The sequence below is a fragment of the Alligator mississippiensis genome, chromosome 2, assembly GCF_030867095.1.
Source record: "Alligator mississippiensis isolate rAllMis1 chromosome 2, rAllMis1, whole genome shotgun sequence".
NCBI classification, from domain to species: domain Eukaryota; kingdom Metazoa; phylum Chordata; order Crocodylia; family Alligatoridae; genus Alligator; species Alligator mississippiensis.
The window spans coordinates 183595605-183610417 of NC_081825.1; the positions used below are offsets into that span (position 1 = coordinate 183595605).

At 42.8% G+C, this 14813-nt stretch overlaps 1 protein-coding gene across 1 annotated transcript; it reads left to right on the forward strand.

Annotated features, from left to right (window-relative positions):
• The first annotated feature begins 211 nt into the window (after positions 1-211).
• Positions 212-11988, forward strand: TALDO1 (transaldolase 1). Its single transcript, XM_006263684.4, has 8 exons — positions 212-389; positions 5948-6071; positions 6660-6767; positions 7449-7580; positions 8473-8648; positions 8835-9032; positions 10828-10973; positions 11767-11988. Exons 1-8 carry the CDS (start codon positions 293-295, stop codon positions 11797-11799), a joined length of 1014 nt encoding a protein of 337 aa, XP_006263746.1. The 5' UTR covers positions 212-292; the 3' UTR covers positions 11800-11988.
• Positions 11989-14813: the final 2825 nt, after the last annotated feature.

Genomic DNA, 14813 nt, shown 5'->3' on the forward strand with positions numbered 1-14813 from the left:
CTCCCTCCACGTGCCTGGGCTGGAAGAGACCTGCAGCCCCGCCCCCCGAGACAGGAACAGCCTGAAGGCTCACGCACCACCCACGCAATCAGGAGCCTCCCCTGGCCTCTGATTGGCTGCTTCGCTGGGCCCAAGCTGGCTGCCGATTGGTCCTCACCCTCCCCCCCCCATTCTCGGTCGTGATTGGGCCTGGACGCGGTCGCGCGGGGAGGGGCCACGTGCGGAGTCAGGCTGGCGGCGCGCGCGGAACTTCCTTCTCCGCTTTCCGGACGCCGGCCTGAGCCCCCCCGCCATGTCCGTGTCACCAGTGAAGCGGCCGAAGATGGAGTCGGTGCTGGAGCAGCTCAAGCACCACACCACGGTGGTGGCCGACACCGGCGACTTCCACGGTGAGGGGGCGAGTCCGTCCCGCGCAACCCCACCCCCCACACTGAGCCTGTTCCCACTCCCCCCCCACCCTGAGGCGGTGGTTCCTCCCTTCCCCCACCCTGCGGCTGAGTGGGTGAAACCGGCCGCGCTCACAGCGGGAGCGGACCGAACCATCTCCAACAAAGGGGGGGGGGTGAATCTTGGGCGGGGCGGTCCAAGGCTGGCGGGGGTCGGGCCTGGTGCCGACTCCGACTGTCTTGGATATGCGGGGGGGCTACGCCCACATGCAAGCAGGTCCTCAGCACTAGCCGGGCGTGCAGCCCAGCAGCCTGCGGGACTCAGGGCATAGGTCACCCCCCTGCCCTTTAAGAGTGAGTGTGTGTATTCAATATTAAAAAGGGGGGCAGAGATCCTGGGAAAACAACTGTTCTCCTCCCTCCCCCTTTTTTTTTTTTTTTTTTTATTATTTGAGGGCAAAAAAGCACCAGAGCAATGTCACTGTTGCCTAGACCTCGGTGCAGGACGGTCCTGCTGGTGTTTGGAAGCCGGGGATTATTTCTCCTGTCAGTGACGCCTGCGACAGGTGTCCTTGCAAAGAGCAGGCAGGGCGTGGTGAGCAGCACCTACTTGAGACTCGCTGGGCTGAAGCCTGTGTTCCCCAGCAGCCCCCAGGGGCCATGGGAAGAAATCGAGCAATGAAAAACCCGCCCCTTCCTCAGTACTTTGGTCCAGGGGTTAAAATCCCTACGAGGTCAAGGGTGATAGTGGAGTGTTACAGGCATGTTGCACAGGCACCTGCTAAACATCTGTGGGGCCACGCGCTGCCTTCTGAACTGCTGCCTGAAGTTGCCTTGTGAGAACTAGAAGGGCGTTTTATCCCCCTGCATTCTCCACGCTGATGTAATTCCCACTCCACAGATCTCCCCGAGCACCGGGACCCCTGGCTGCTCTCTTGTCTTTGAATCCCCAGGGACTGGGATTGGGAGAAGGGCCCCAAGTTAGCATTGGTTGAGCCTATTCATTCACACACCGGCAAATCTTTAAAACAATCCATTCAGGAAACACAGACTGTCTCTGATTTAAATCTGCTCCCTGCTTTCTTTGAGATCAAGTTTGGGTTTGTCAAGCACTGGCTGGCAATGACTGTAAAGAAAGTCTTTCAAAGCTACTGGAACCTTCACAGCAAAAGACAACGCTCAAACTTTCTCAGCTTGTTCTGCTGGTTTTTTGTTTGTTGTTTTTTTTGAGTGGTTTCTTGGGTAGTTCTCTTTTTTTTCTGTGGTGAAGCAAAAAAGGAATTAATGCAAGATACTGTTTACTTTAGCTCATGAAAATGAGTAAGTATTTTGTTCTTTGATGAAAGAAGGTGGGGTTAGACTTGTATGCAGATTACAAAACCACAGCTGCTTACCTCTCAAATCTATAATCGAGCAGGAACGTACACTATTGAGGGTTTGCTTCCCTCTACTTCATTGAACAATACACAGGGTGGCAGTAACTTTTTTTTCCCTCAAGTTATTTTAGTCATGTCCAAAGGCTTTCAGAAAGATATGTCTTCTATTTAAAATTAATCCTGGTCCAGCCAAGACCACACCAGTCTTAAAACCATGATGGTTGTTAAAGGTATTTTTATTTTGTTTGAATCTTAAACACACACAAAAAAAAAGTGAGGAGCAAGATAATTGCTTTGATTATGTCCTCACTCCAGAGCTGGAAGATTAATTGAAAATATATTATAATAGTATTTAGTTTAGTTGCATATACCTATCTTATTTTATTTTATACCCATTTTAGTTTCATTTTGATTGTTGGCTTCTGAGCATCTGCCTAAATAGCATTTTATGGAGAGACTTGACCTTAATTGTCTGTAAGGTCTCAATTAACCAAGAGGATCATAGAGCAAAGGGGCCTGAAAAAGGACGCAGTTTCCTGAAGTATGAACTCAGTTGGTCTAATAAAAGATATCACATCTAACCAAAGTACCTTGACTGCCTGTGTCCTTAGACCAACATGGCTGCAACCAAAAACCCTACCCTAGTTGGAGATGATGGAGATAACAAACCTTGCTTTGGCAACCGTTGATCCTTCCATATCACAGTGTATGCATGAGGTTACCCAGACCTTTGATGCATATGCCTAGGCACAGGAGTTCTGGAGGAGTGGTGGCTGCCCAGACCCCCCCAGGTCACCGAGACAGAATCCAAAGGCCAAACTGATGTTTGGAGCCTCCATGGCTGTAGGTATATAAGCATCTGGGAACTGAACCTGGGTTTCCTGTTTGGTAGGCAAGAACGCCATCACTGAACCACGGGGACTCCACTAACCTTGCTACTTGGAATGAGTTACTGGGGGTCAGCAAATTCAAGAGGGCAAGGGTGCAGATTTACACTGGGGTCGAGGGGGTTGCAGAGTTGGAAAAAAATGAATATGTTATCCCAGAGCCAGAATGTCAGGGTACTTTATGGAAGGCACCAGCTATTGAAACCAAAGGGGAAGAATCTTAAAATGATGCTGGCTGGACATTTACATCCCACAGACTCATCTTTGGACAGCGGTAATCCAAGAGCTCTGTTAGATCTCTGACCCACCCATGCATGTATCACATAAATTTAGTTTTATCTAATTGGATAACAGATTTATACTTTGATACATATATTTTTTTAACCAACTTACTTGTTTGGCAAAAGCCACAGTCCACAAACAGATGTCTAGGCAGAGGGGGCCAAAGGATTAGAGCCTTCCCTGAGTGTTAGCTGCTGTGTTAGCACTTCAAGTCGGCCTCATAGCTCCCTGTGGGGAAAAAGAAAAAAATAATTTATTTCAGAAGTAGAGAGCGATAGTGGTACTTTTTTTGTTTATGTGAAAGACTAAGTGCATATCGTTCATATATTGAGAAACTTTTGTAATATCCCAATTTAGATCAACAAGCATGGCTAGAGACACTTGATGAAGTTGTAGGAACTAAATATGTAAAGCACAGGAATGTTAGCACTGACTTCGTGTAGCCTTGTTTGCAGTATATAAAATATCCATTGTTGACAACAGGTGCAGTTCTACTGGTACTGACTTACTTGCCAGGTAGAAAATTTTAACTGAATTCTTTGAAACAGTTATAAATACAGTTTGTTCTTTGGTACATTTGCAGTTAAAAACTGGCACTGATTAAGCTGCAGCTGTTGCTGACACCAGTTACCCATGGCATTTTTTTCCCCTAGGGTAGATAAAGTGCATCTGTATTGAACTGCAGTAGCAGAAGCTGTTAGTCCTGACTTCACATGTGCTGCTACTAAGATTCTTCCCTTGTCTGCATCTGAAAGAGAAAAGTAATGTTCCCTCACAGTGGTAGTTTCCCCAGCAGAAGTGAAGCAACACCGCAATTATGAAACTTGTTTCATTTAGCTGCTGCTATCAGTGCAGTGGTATGGGCCATACTCTCCAGCATTGTTTTCTCCACATCATTATGAAAAAAAAAAAGTGCATACAGCAGTGAACAGGATTCACAAGCCCTTTCTAAAAGCTTGTATGGAGGAGCTGAATCGTAGCTTAATACTGTCTAGGAGCTAATTTTTGAACTGGACTTTCAGCTCTGTTCATATTTAATTAAGTGGAAAATTCTCAACAGTGTGAACAATTGAGCATCCACTCATGTATTAACCCACAGTTCATATAGGAAGATGATCATGAAAGTCAGTCTGGCTCATATCCAGGAGTATCTCAGACGATTATTCTAGGGATAAAAAAGGAACCCAGTGGCAAAATTTAATAATGCAGGTTGACATGTCATGTGTGTCCTATAAGAAACTTTGCTAGATACCTATTGCAGATAAGTGGGGGGCTGAAGCAGTTAAATAAGTTTCTTCATTACTGATCTGTCCTGGATATGGAGGCTGCTTGCAGACATGAACAAAAATAAAAACAAAAAAACCACACTTTAAAACTCAGCACACTCCTGTGCCCAGCCCCACATGTGCCCAGCAGAGGAAGTGTGTCAGTTGGACCCGGCTCTATAGCATCTATATAGATCGGGTGCTTTTTTTGGCAATTTTATCTAACAGCTGATTGACACCTACACTGGTTTTTAGAAGTTAGATCTGAATTTGTATTCCTCACACATGGATCATGAATAGAAAGGTAAAAAGAGGAAAAGCAGCTGAAGGTTGTGCACACAAAGTAGACATGTCCAGTGCACCAGGATCTTTATGCAAATCAGAGCTGCCAATGTGGAGTACACTAGTGTGAACTGCAGGCTGCGTGCCACCTATACCCACTTTGTAATACTTTGAGTGAGCACTCCTCCTCTTCCCATCACCCTGTTCCATGCGTGCTGATACCCCAGCCTCACCCTCAACTCCCCAGCTGTAGTCTACCTGGGCTGTGAGCTGTACCATGCTGTCCCCAGGGCAGGGGTAGGAAGTGGGAGCCAGAGGGAGGGGGTGTGAGATGGGAGCACTTGGCTGCTGCTGCAGCTGGAGCAGTGAGTGGAGTGCCAGCAGCACTAGCCCTGGGGCCACAAAATGTATCCCTTGTGCAACCTGCAGGCCACCAGGTGGATAGACCTCGTCTAAAAGAAGCTGTTAGAAAAGCATAGCTTTTGGTACAGTCCTTCCCACATTCTGCCATTTTCTGTAGCAATAAAGTCAAATTTTTACACTAAGAATGTTTTTTCTTGACAGCAAAACGTTCAGAAAACTCAACTAATCACGAGTTATTAGCAATTTTGACAGTTAGCTCTGTTACCAGGACAGCTTTATAAGCAGAATTCATAAAAACTGTCTGTAGAAGACATTAGAAATTTGCCAAGTCAGACACTGTATGCCAGGCTGGTTAACTACTCAGTAATGCACTACAACCAGCATGCTGGAACTTACCACTCTGTGGTAAACAACTAGTGTTATCGGCAATGCAGTAATTACAGTGCAAGGTACTGAACTTAATGCAAGTTGAAACACCTTATGTAAAGCGGCAGCCTGTTGGTACAGAAAAACTATAGGCACAGGATTCAAATGATTGAATTCTGCTATTAGAAAGAAAATGTACAAGTCCTAATACACTCAGAACTAAATGCAAAATGTAATCTGTTTGCCTGGCTTTTTATTCAGTAAGTTCCCTTTAGCATGCATACATAAATGAAAACCAATAATCTAATCTGATAATTTGCATATTCCTGCTGGGAAGGAATTATGTTCCTTTTGATTCTCACAGGACAGAGGCTATGAAGACCTAGGTAGGAAGTAGATTCCTAGGCTTGTTTCTGTTTACACAGCTGCCTCTTCCCTCTATTTTTTTTGAGCAGTGTCTAAGCTAAACCAATGGATAACTCCTGCTTGAGTTGTTTCTGTAGTCAGACACCTGCTTGAGTGGTCACCTGTGAAGCACTGTTCCCTAAGCTTTCATGCACCTTTTTTTCTTTCATGCACCATTCCTACCTCAAGAATACACATATTTAACTCTGACAGGAATCTTCTCTTCTCAGTGGATGTTAATTGCTTATAATTCTACTGTACACAGATGAGCAAAAAGCCTTCCAATTAGTCTGGCTGGATCACTTATTCTAAACTGTCTGTTTCTATTTTCATAGCAATTGAAGAGTACAAGCCCTTAGATGCCACCACAAATCCATCCCTGATCCTAGCTGCTGCTCAGATGCCATCCTACCAGGAACTTGTGGATGAGGCTATTGAATATGGAAAAAAGCTTGGTGGGTAAGTAATCCATTGATTTGAGCAGGCCAGCTTATATCTGACCTACAGAAGGATTCTGAGGAGCAAACAGTGTATTCAGGATTTTCCCTAACATACTCAAAAGGCCCAAGTTCTGATTCCAGGGAACCTCCAAATAATAGACTAGCCAGTGAAGTGAAGCAATACAACATACAAACCACAAAAATTGATGACCAGCCACACACTGATAGAACAGCATGTAATGTTCTCAGCAGCCATGGAGACTCTCTTTGTGACTTAAGTTTCTGAACTGCATTAAAAGGTATTCCTATTCCTATCCCTCCTTAAGCGGCACATAAGATTGCTTGGGGTATACATTCTTGGGACAGGTAGCATTAGGGAGAAAAATTAAATACAGGTGGAATAGTATTTGCTGCCACTGGTAAGGCATAAAGGGGACAAAAACCAAGGGAGGAAAAGTAGGGAAGAACAGTAATTAGCCAGTGACATGAAGCCTGACCTTCATTTGTGGTAGATTGTAGGGAAGGCAGTTGGTGAGGGAGTCAGTGTACTGGCTGATCATCTTCACAGAAATAATTTAACAAATTACACTCCATTTCCTGTTTTCAGGTCAGAGGATGAGCAGATGCAAAATGCCTGTGACAAGCTTTTTGTATTATTTGGGGCAGAAATACTGAAGAGAATACCCGGCCGTGTGTCCACAGAAGTAGATGCAAGGTTTGGCTTTTTTTTCTCTAAAGCAGAGCAAGATTTTTAGAGGTCTAAAATGAAGGGAGTAACATACAGTTTGCCTAGGATGTTTGTTCTGACTTGACGATGCTAGAACAGAGTGAGCTGTCCAGAGTTTATATTACTAGTCTTTGTTTAATTGGGGACCTGACTTCACATAATTTGTCTGTCTAGGAAGTATGTATAGCATAATAGTTAACTATGAAGAAAAAATTAAACAAGGCTTGTCTTAGCAGCAGCATTAAGTAGCATTCTCTATTTCTAGCTCATAATCTTTGTTCTAGCATTTTATCCCCTGAGCTAGCGACTCATGCTTCCAAATATACTTAAATAATTTAGCTGGGATTCTTCTCTTTGTCTTCCACCTAACAAAAGAACACACTTTGGTGGTTCATTGATTCTTGCATGAGTGTAACAGCTTGTTTTTTTCCCCTCTATTTTTTCAGCTTCTGTCTTTACATGAATATTAAAGCAAACTTTAATCTGTGAATTTACCTTGAGGGACCAAAAAGAATTTGAAAGAGTTGTACAATTGTCTGATGCCTTGAGTAGCTTTAAGAAAACTGACTCCATATTGAAGTAATGCTTCACTGTATGGTTGAAAGATAAATCTGGGTTAGAGATAATGGAACAAATATTTTCAACTTAAGTCACTCTTTCATTTCAAAGGTTGTCTTTTGATAAGGAAGGAATGATTAATAGAGCCAGGCGCCTCATTGACCTTTATAAGGAAGCAGGAATTAGTAAAGATCGCATCCTCATAAAACTCTCTTCAACATGGGAAGGTATCCAGGCTGGCAAGTACGTATTTATTTTTTCATAGATGCTAGGGTTGGAAGGGACCTCAACAGATCGAGTCCAACCCCCTGCCTACGCAGTAAAGAGCGCTGGGGTTAGATGACCCCAGCCAGATTCCCATCCAGCCTTCTCTTAAAGACCCCCAAGGTCTTAAAGAGCACCACCTCCCTTGGAAGCCCATTCCAAATTTGGCCACCCTTACTGTGAAAAAGTTTTTCCTGATGCCCAGCCTAAATCTGCTCTCTGTCAGTTTGTGACCATTGTTCCTTGTTAACCCAAGAGGTGCCCTGGTGAACAGGGCATCTCCGATCCCTTGCTGCATCCCCCTAATGAATTTGTAGGAGGCCACAAGATTGCCTCAGCCTTCTCTTGCAGAGGCTGAAGAGGTCCAGGTCCCTCAGTCTCTCCTCATAGGGTTTGTCCTGTAAGCCCCTAACTATATGCGTGGCCCTCCTCTGGACCCTCTCAAGTCTATCAATATCCTTCTTGAAGTACGGCGCCCAAAACTGGATGCAATACTCCAACTGCGGTCTGACCAATGCTGCATAGAGGGGAAGTATCACTTCCTTGGTTCTATTTGTCATGCATCTGCTGATTTAGCTGTTGTACTGATTTTAAGTACATGCCTCTAATGGCTGTTTAATGGGCATTTATTAAATCTGTGCATTATTTTGAATGCTATTGAGAGCCACGCACCAGCAAATTGCAGGATGCTGGCTTTACATTTTTAAAATGAAGTCAAACAAAGAATCTATTCATACTAGTGGCAGGTGACTTCAGTTTGTAAATTTCACTATCCACTAATAACATGAATTCATTTATATTTAAGTTTTTAGTTATTTTATTTCTGAATGCAGTAAAGAGACTCCACGTTTAAGCTGGCCCTTTTTTGCAGGGTTCTGGAAGAGGAATATGGGATCCATTGCAACATGACCTTGCTGTTCTCCTTTGCTCAGGCTGTTGCCTGTGCTGAAGCAGGCGTCACTCTGATTTCCCCATTTGTAGGACGTATCCTGGATTGGTATGTTGCAAACATGGACAAGAAAACCTATGAGCCTTCAGACGATCCAGGTAACTTTAACCACATTAATAGAAATGTTTCCTCCTTAGTCAAAATAAGCTGTACTTAATCAAAAAGCAACTTATGACTAAGATTCTAGAAAGTGGGATATTGAATTGTAGGAGTTCGTTTTGTGATTATGCATATTTCTTTGTACTCTTAAACTTATTTGAAAATCACCATTGTTTGTTCCTTAGGGGTGAAGAGTGTCACTAAAATCTACAACTACTACAAGAAATTTGGGTACAAAACCATTGTGATGGGGGCTTCATTTCGAAACACAGGCGAAATCAAGGCGCTTGCAGGGTGCGACTATCTTACTATTTCCCCCAAGCTTCTGGGAGAACTCAGTAAGGACAATACCAAACTAACTCCCAAACTCAATGCTAAAGATGGTAAGAGAATTTCTTTATGTAGTACTGGCATGTTTCTGTACTACTTAGAACTCATTATGTAGTTTGACACATGGCGAATATTTATTTTATTTATATGCTACCTTTTCCAAAAAGCAGTTTATAATAAAAGGCAAAAAATATAAAAACAAAATAAAATAGGAAGGTATATAAAGTTCCCAACCCCCAAATTCAGAAGCAATATACCCCCTTTCTGCTTCTCTGCCTCTGACCAAGGACAGTGCTCTCTACCCCAGACTCGCTTCCTAACCCATATTAAATGCCTCCATAAAAGAAAACAGCGCCCCCCCCACCGACCCCCATTCCCTTCAGTTCCCACAACATGGGAATATAGCCCCTCTTCTGTCCCTCCCAAGCTCATACCTCCCTCTCTCAAAAGTAGGGCTGTGACTGTCCTCAAAACCCATTATCCTCCTCTTCTCCTCCAAGGAGAAGAAAGAATTAGAATCCTCCTCTTCCAATTCTTTCTGAACAGAAGAACAAGCAAAATAATAAAACACCCCTTTTCCCCACAAAGGGCAATGGCAGTGGCCATTGACTGTTCCCCTTTCAGTAGCACCCACCCAGGTTAATCTTTCTGGCTTGACGTTTGCCTGCTTATGGTCAGTGTCATAAAAAAGTGCTTATGGACAGTGCCATAAAAAACCTGTCTCCACTTCATATTCTTGAGGGTACTTTCTGCTATATTTGTACAGGAACAAATATTTGAACAGGAAACTAAATTGGTTCATTAATGTGGTAAAAATAGACATCATCCAGTAAGCAAGATCATATCTTATGTACCAATTCAGTATTCTAAGAGTTTAAAAAAAGTTTAGCAATATTTTACTGTCGTTCATGTATGCATTCCTGTTTTCTTTTAGCTTTTCTTCCTAGCCTTTAAGTCTTGAACTGCAGGATTCAAAAAGATGGGAACTGCACAGATATAGGCATGAGCTGCTACTTACAGGGTGCTAATGAGCTGGCAGGCGTATTATCAATTGTGCTTTTGTTAGGCATTTCCTGAATAATCAAAAGAGCTAATTGTTCAGCATATTTGCTTGACTCCTCCCTTTGCTGTAGAATTGTTGTAATACTTTCTAATGGAGACTGAAATCATAGTGATATTATGAAGCAGATACAAAAAGACTGTGTGTGTGAATATCCCATCCCAAAACAGAAACAAGAAATAGAATAGGTGGAATATTTTCCTTAAAGCTGCAGTTCAGAATAGGGTCTGCATTTTGCCACTTCTCAACGTAGCAGAATAAGCGTGATCATTTTGTGAGCAAAAGGTATTTGTAAGTTTTCAAACTTCAGCTGGTAGCAAGATTGTAACAGTAGCTTAGGGAGGGGTTTTTTTGTTTGGCTGGGTTTTTAAAAGAAAGCAGTAGGGATGCGCTGATAAAAAAATTTTGGGCTGATACCAGTGCCAGATTATCAATGAGCCATATCGGTGGATACCGATCTGATTGCGGATATGCAGCCTGGCAGCTTGCAGAGTAGCGTCTAGCTGGTAAGTCTGTTATGGGGGGAAGGGCCTGAGCAGCCCCACTTCCTCCCCACCCTGGACTTAACTGGCTTTCCAAGTTGCCAGGTTGTGCACAAGCACACAGCATTTATCGGCAACATTAATGGCCACATCAACCAAAAAAAGCTGATTACCAATAATGTCAATGTTCCTTTTATCAGTGCTGACATGATATGGACCATTGTATTGGTACACCTCTAGAAAGCAGTTGTGTGTCCTAGATTGTTCTAAGATGTACAGATGTCTGTTACAATCTCCTTTGTATAGCTCAGGCATGTGATTTTGAGAAGCTTCACCTGGATGAGAAGGCATTCCGTTGGCAGCATAATGAAGAGCAAATGGCTGTGGAGAAGTTGTCTGATGGGATCAGGAAATTTGCTGCTGATGCAGTTAAATTGGAGAGGATGTTAAAGGTAGTACTGAACTCTAGGCAGAACCTGTTGGGTGTATGTTTTAGAGATCTGGATGAACCCACTTAGCCTGCAGCTGGCCATTGTACTGGTCTTGATTAACCACTGCATAAAACACTTCTGGACTTGAATACAAGTTATTCGTGACCCTTTCATATATTCTTGCGACCCACTTCTGGGTCACGACCCACAGGTTGAGAAATTCCGTCCTAGATGACATAACATTTACTTGTTGCCTTAACGCCAAGGAAAGCATACCGAAACTGAGAACTAACACGAGATGCACGCAATCATGCCTATTATTATAAGCCAGAAGCAGTACTTGTATTGACAACTCCTAGAGATAACAGTAGAGCCAGTGATTAAGGGGCTTTCACCAACTCTTTAATTAAAAAAAAAAAAAAAACAAAAAAAAAAACAGCACAACTTTTGTTTGCTTATCAGCATTGATATGCAGCACAGTAAAACTTGGCATACTTTCATAGTGGCCAACACCAACTGGTAGTGCAGACTGATGCAATCTTTAGGATGCATGGGAACAGAAGTAGAGAGAGCTGTCATTTTTACACATTTTCATAACTGTCCTTTCCATTTAATGCAGAACTGACTGAGTAAATTACACTTAACTTGAAAAATAGAAATGTATCAGTTTTGTTACATATACTAGATTTAGGCACATGGTGACTGCTAAATGACTGTTATACTGGCTTAATGTTTAAGCACTATAATTTTCACAGTGATTTAGGACTCCTTGTGAAAATGCTAACTGCAGTTTCTTACATTTCCCCCCTACCAGGAGCGAATGTTCAGTGCTGAGAATGGAAAATAGACCAAAGTTCCTGCTGAATGGTCAAGGCTGAATGGCTGGATTAGTTAAGATTTAATGGATGTATAAAATGTCTTACCTGCTATATATGTGGATAAGTTTCTGTATTCCATGCTTTTTTAATCAATTTGCAAGGGGACAAAGTTTTGTGGCACTTTGTCAATATATTAAAATTAACACAGTTCTGGGTAAGGCGTCTTTTCATTTGGTTTTTCCAGTATTTAAATGTCAAGGCTGACACTTGACCCATTTCATTTTTCAGTGTGGGTCTGTTAAAATGATAACTGAAACACAGCTTTATTTGGATTTACACAGCCTCTGTAAACATACTATGCATGTATTTGCTTCAAGCTTAAAAGGCAGTTTAACTACTATACTGCGCGAAGTTCATCTAGCCTACTGTCTTGTCCAAGAGTGACCACTGTTTATAGCAGAGTCATGTCCAATTACAAGCAGGGATAGGATTTTATCCATCTATGCTAGTTGTTTTACATGAACTTAACTTCACTTTCTAAACATGCTTTCCTTTAACAATTCTGGAAATGCTTAGTCATCTATGCAGCCAGGTGTCTTAGGTACCAGTCCTGTACCTTGCCCAGCTGTCACATCTATTGTAAGAATGTAATCAAAAAAGATGGCATGCAAAAATGCATGGCTGTGAAGGGAGGAATAGGAAGAGAACAGCATGAACACAGTTTAAAATTGTAGATGAGCCTATGGCTTTCCCTTTTTCTTGCTGTTAAAGATTAGGCTTGGACTCTAGTGCCTCATCTAGTGATCACTTACTTTACAAGTACTGTATTTAAGATGAAGTTTCTTCCCCATTCGGTGGAGGGTGGTTTGTCTTACATTTGTATGCGAGAAAGTCTCATTAACTATAATGTCCATCACTAAACTGCTGCCAGAAGCAGCATGCCCTCAGTAATGGAAACCAGCTATGAAATTGAGTGAATGTAGCTGAGCATGCCTGTAAAACATGGCCCATATTGGGCAAACATGCTGATGGGAACCTACCACAGGGATAGGTTAGTGCAGCCCATCTGAATAAGATATGGTGCCCATTGTGCTTAGTCCCCCTCAGCCACCAGCTTTTCTTCAACTCATGGTGAACTACATCATTAAATAGGCTGCACGCAGATGTAAAAAAAAAAAAAAAGTGATGCTTTAAACTCTGTGCGCCCCACGTCAAGCCCAGCACATGCCCAGAAAAGGCAGCGCATTAGTTGAACCCAACTGGTCCAACATCTGTATAGACTGGGCATTTTAATGTTTTTTTTGTCACAAGAAGTAGCAAAAAGCCCTGCTGAAGGGCCTGATCTATACAGACATGGCAGAGCCATGTCAAAATAACACGCTGCTTCTGGTAAAGCACTGGGGTTTGTTTTTTTTGTTTGGGGTTTTTTTTTTGGCCCCCGGGGGGGGGGGGGGGGGTTGTTTGTTTAACGTCTGCAAGCAGCCGTACAGTTCAACTTTTTCCACTCGCATGGCTGAGCAGCACCTTTCTTTTCCATTTCTAATTATTTCTATTTTTTCCACCAGCCTTAAACACCTGGTATTTTATTTCAGAGTCAGTGTTTTTTTGGTCCCTTGCTTCAGTTGGCCTCAGGGAGGGAACAGAACCCAAGCAGGGTCTGAGAGTAAGGGGGTACAGGGAAAGGGGCTGCCCAGGAAAGAAGTTAGTGGAGGACACAGGGCAGGGAGGCCACCTGACACCCCCCCCCCCCCCCCCCGGGCCACTATTTTCCCTGCTGTAGCAGTAGAAGGGGGGCAAATTCCAGACAAGCCTCCTCTAATTAAATTCTATACCTGGACAATTTAGACAAATTTCTGTATATATAAAGGATCTAATTATTGGGGCGTTGTCTTAAATTCAGGGTCATATTAGATTTGAATAAATGCAGTAGCAATCAAGGCTCTCAGTACTACTGTACTATTTCCATTTTATGGCCAAAGGCGGGGTGGGGGGAGAAATAAATCTACTTGCTTAAGCCTACACAATGACCAACAGAGCCACATGTAAAATATTAGTCCTGACCATTTCCTATGTTAATTTTTTTTTTTTAAAGGGGACAAAGTTGGAAGTCTGTAAGTTGTGTATACTTCATGGGAATATCAGATTTTCAAAAGGCAGCCTGTGCAGGGTTTGGGGCGCCTTGCTAAATTGGTGCAGAAACACTAGCATAAGTGTGGAAATGTCAATCTTTCTCCCATTAGTGTTCAATTTTGCTTATATCAGGGGCTTACTGACAGCAATTTTTCCATAAGCTTATTCTAAATTTTGTAACAGATACAGTGAATCTTTACACCTAAATAGGCTTGCAGCCTGAAAACTTCATTGGCTTCACTATATAAATGCACGCTTACAAGGAAGTCAAACTTGCCAAGCCTGATTTTTGTCCACCTTCTGTTCAACTTTGGAACAGTTCTCCTAAGGAGGCAAGATATTGGGGAAAGGAGAGAAGAGTAATAGAGCACAAAGAGGATTTGGGAAACTTACTGCAAGGTAATGGCTACAGATACAGGCCATACGCATTTTCAGCAACTCCATTCATAGACTCATAGAAAATTAGGGTTGGAAGGGACCTCAGGAGGCCATCTAGTCCAACCCACTGCTCAAAACAGGACCTTCCCCAACTAGATTATTCCAGCTAAAGCTTTGTCAAGCTGGGCCTTATAAACCTCCAACAATGGAGATTCACTGCCTCTCTAGGTAATCAGTTCCCATCCTTCACCACCCTCCTAGTGAGAGAGTTTTTCCTAATATCCAACCTAAACTTCCCTTGCTGCAACTTGAAACCATTGCTCCTTGCTCTGTCATCTGCCACCACTGGTAACAGTTTAGCTCCATCCTCTTTAGAAGCAATCTCTGTGTAGCAGAAGGCTGCTATGCCATGCTCAAGCATTAGACAAATGCAACCGGAGTCAAATTCACCAGGAAAAAAAACCTAAAACTGCATTTATATTCTATGTAGCCAGTAACCTCTATAAACAGTGAACTGACACTGAAATGCATAGAA